This window comes from Octodon degus, unplaced genomic scaffold (genome assembly GCF_000260255.1).
Source record: "Octodon degus isolate 3935 unplaced genomic scaffold, OctDeg1.0 scaffold00045, whole genome shotgun sequence".
NCBI lineage: Eukaryota > Metazoa > Chordata > Mammalia > Rodentia > Octodontidae > Octodon > Octodon degus.
Window position 1 is genome coordinate 13149571 of NW_004524621.1, and position 2724 is coordinate 13152294.

Sequence of the window (2724 nt, forward strand, 5' to 3'; positions counted from 1 at the left end):
TAAGAGTTCATTACCCATGTGGGCTTTATTTTATTTTTTCCATTACCAGGGATTGAACTCGGGACCCTGCTCTTGCCAGGCAAATGCTTATTCTACTGAGCTATCTCCCCAGCCCCACGTGGGCTTAATCATAGAGCTGATGGGGTCTGTCCATATGGAAGAGAACGGCAGAGCTGGACATGAGGTAAAATTGCTGAAGTAAATGCAGAACAAGACAAATTCTCAGGGAATGCTAAGGAAAAGGCTAAAGAAATTAAGACAAGAAATAAACAGGGAGACACAAAGCCTATGCAAGAAACATAATCTATGCCTAATAGGAATACCTGAAACAGAGACAAAGCCAATTAAACTGAAACAATACTTAGGGAACTAATTAAAGATAACTTTCCAGAGTTGAAGAATAAAGTAGGATTACAAATGAAGAAGGCTCACAAGGTACCTTTAAAATTCAACGAGAAGGGGGGCTGGAGAGATGGCTCAGTAGGATAAGGGCTTGACTGGCAAATGCAAGGATCTGAGTTCAATCCTCGGTTCCGCCAAAAAAAAAATTCAACGAGAAGAGAGCAACACTTAGATAATATCCTTGAAACATTTTTCAATTTCAAGGATGAACATATCTAGGCAGAGAAAGCATAAAAGTTATCTATAAAGTCTGACTTCAGGTTTTTCTCTTGCAATCCTAAATGCCAGAAGACAATGAAATGACAGCTACATAGAGTTTATTTATTTATTTATTTATGGGGGGGTGGGTATTTCTGGTATTGGGAACTGAACTCAGGACTTCATGCTTGCCAGGCAGGTGCTGTGCCACTGAGCTATATCCCTGGCATCATTTACAGTTGTTTTTTTTTTTTTTTTTTTTTGCAGAACCGGAGATTGAACTCAGGCCCTTGGCGAAACCAGGGATTGAACTCAGGCCTTATTCTACTGAGGTATCTCCCTGGCCCCACCATTTACAGAGTTTTAAGGAAAAATAATTTTGAACCAAGAATTATTTATCCTGCCAAGTAAGTATTTGTGTATGAAGGCAACTGGAAGACATTCTCAGATACCAAGGGGTTAAAAAAGTATATCAACCAAGAACCTTCTCTAAAAATTTTGCTAAGTGATTGCTGCAGCCAATAGAAACAGTGAATTGGGAAAATCACTAATACCAGTAACCAGTAACAAATCCTCATCCTTCAGACCCCAAGTTATTAGTTATTTTAGTATCAGGGATCAAACTCAGGACTTTGTGCTTGCCAGGCATGTGCTTATGCCACTGAGCTATCTCCCTGGCCCTGTGTTCCTATAATTAAATAATTACCTGAAGCAAGTAGTTTATATTCCACTCACTGTTAGAAGTTACATAAATGGGAGGGTTTTTGGTTTTTTTTTTTTCAGACAAGGTCTCACTGTGTAATTCAGGCTTGCTTTGAATTCATTAGGTAGCCCAGGCTGGCCTTGAACACAATGGCAATCCTTTCTCCACAACCTTCTGAGTACTGGTAATACAGGCATGCACCATCACATTCAGCCCACCTAGCACAGAGCCCACCATATAGTAAGATGTACAGTAAGTATTCACCAACTAGTGTTTCTTAATTTGTTTTGTTCTTCTTAGGGATAAGACTCTAAATAAGTAAATAGGGAGAAAGAAATCAGCAAGGAAAGGCCATGGTGAGCGTACTTCAGAGTTGCTGACCGAGTTTCCAAGTCTGACGCTGTAGGCTCACAGGCTCCGTGCCCAAAGACTACTGAAAACTAAGTCTTAGGGAATCTGGATAGTTTTCACTAGCATTTGGGAAAATCTCAAGCAGTTGTTACCTTCAAAATTGGAAACTAAATACATACTGCTTTTTTTGCACCTTACCTGCTTCTAGGTCATCTTCATCTAGTTCTGGGGTGCCGTAACTACGACTCAGTGCTTCTTGAATTTCATTTGCATCTTCCATCATATCCTCTAATTGGTCTTGTAAGTCCTGTAGAAATATGAGATAGGACTTCCATTCATTTCTTTTTTACCATTGTCTTTTAAGTACCCTATTCCTTACATTCTCCTTTGAACTTTAGTACTTTTTTTAAAAAAAATGTACCTAAAACGTCAAGCACATAAACAATTCTCAGCAAACTGTTAGTTTACCTAATTAATCCCAGTCTTTGCCTAGCAACTGCTACTAGTCAATGACTGAGCAGACATTCTTCTATGTGAATCCTTTACTTTGTTGTTCCTTTGCTTAGTGCTGGGAATGAACCAAGGGTCTTATGCATGCTAAGCACATACTTACCACTGAGCTAGCTACACTCCAGCCACTGGACTGTCCCTCCTAGTTAACAATATTACAAAGGGTGCTTAAAGAATTACTTAAAATCTGAAGGTATAACTTAGTGGTAGGGTACTTGCTTAACATGTTAAACTTGTTAGGTTTGGGAATGATTTCCAGCACTATAAAGGAAAAAAAGTATCAAAAGTCACAAGTCCAAAAGATTTACTCTAGGGCCGGGGATGTGGCTTGGTGGCGCAGTGCCTGCCTAGCAAGCGCGAGGCCCCGAGTTCGATTCCCGGTACCAAAAAAGAAAATAGTGAAAATAAGACCAAAAAAAGTCCTTTTGGAAAAAAAAACAAAAACCCTTTGGGGGCTGGAGAGATAGCTCAGTAGAATAAGCGCTTGCCTGGCAAGTTCAAGGGCCTGAGTTCAATCCCTGGTTCCGCCAAAAAAAAAAAAAAAAAAAACTTTGGGCTGG

General features: G+C 39.8%; 1 protein-coding gene across 1 annotated transcript in view; it reads right to left on the reverse strand.

The window, feature by feature from the left end:
* The window catches only part of Chmp5 (charged multivesicular body protein 5), a 16442-nt gene that overhangs the window by 1767 nt on the left and 11951 nt on the right, over positions 1-2724 (reverse strand). Inside the window, exon 6 of the mRNA XM_004632012.3 lies at positions 1853-1961. Within this exon, the coding sequence (XP_004632069.1) occupies positions 1853-1961 (109 nt within the window). The remainder of the gene's footprint in view (positions 1-1852; positions 1962-2724) is intronic.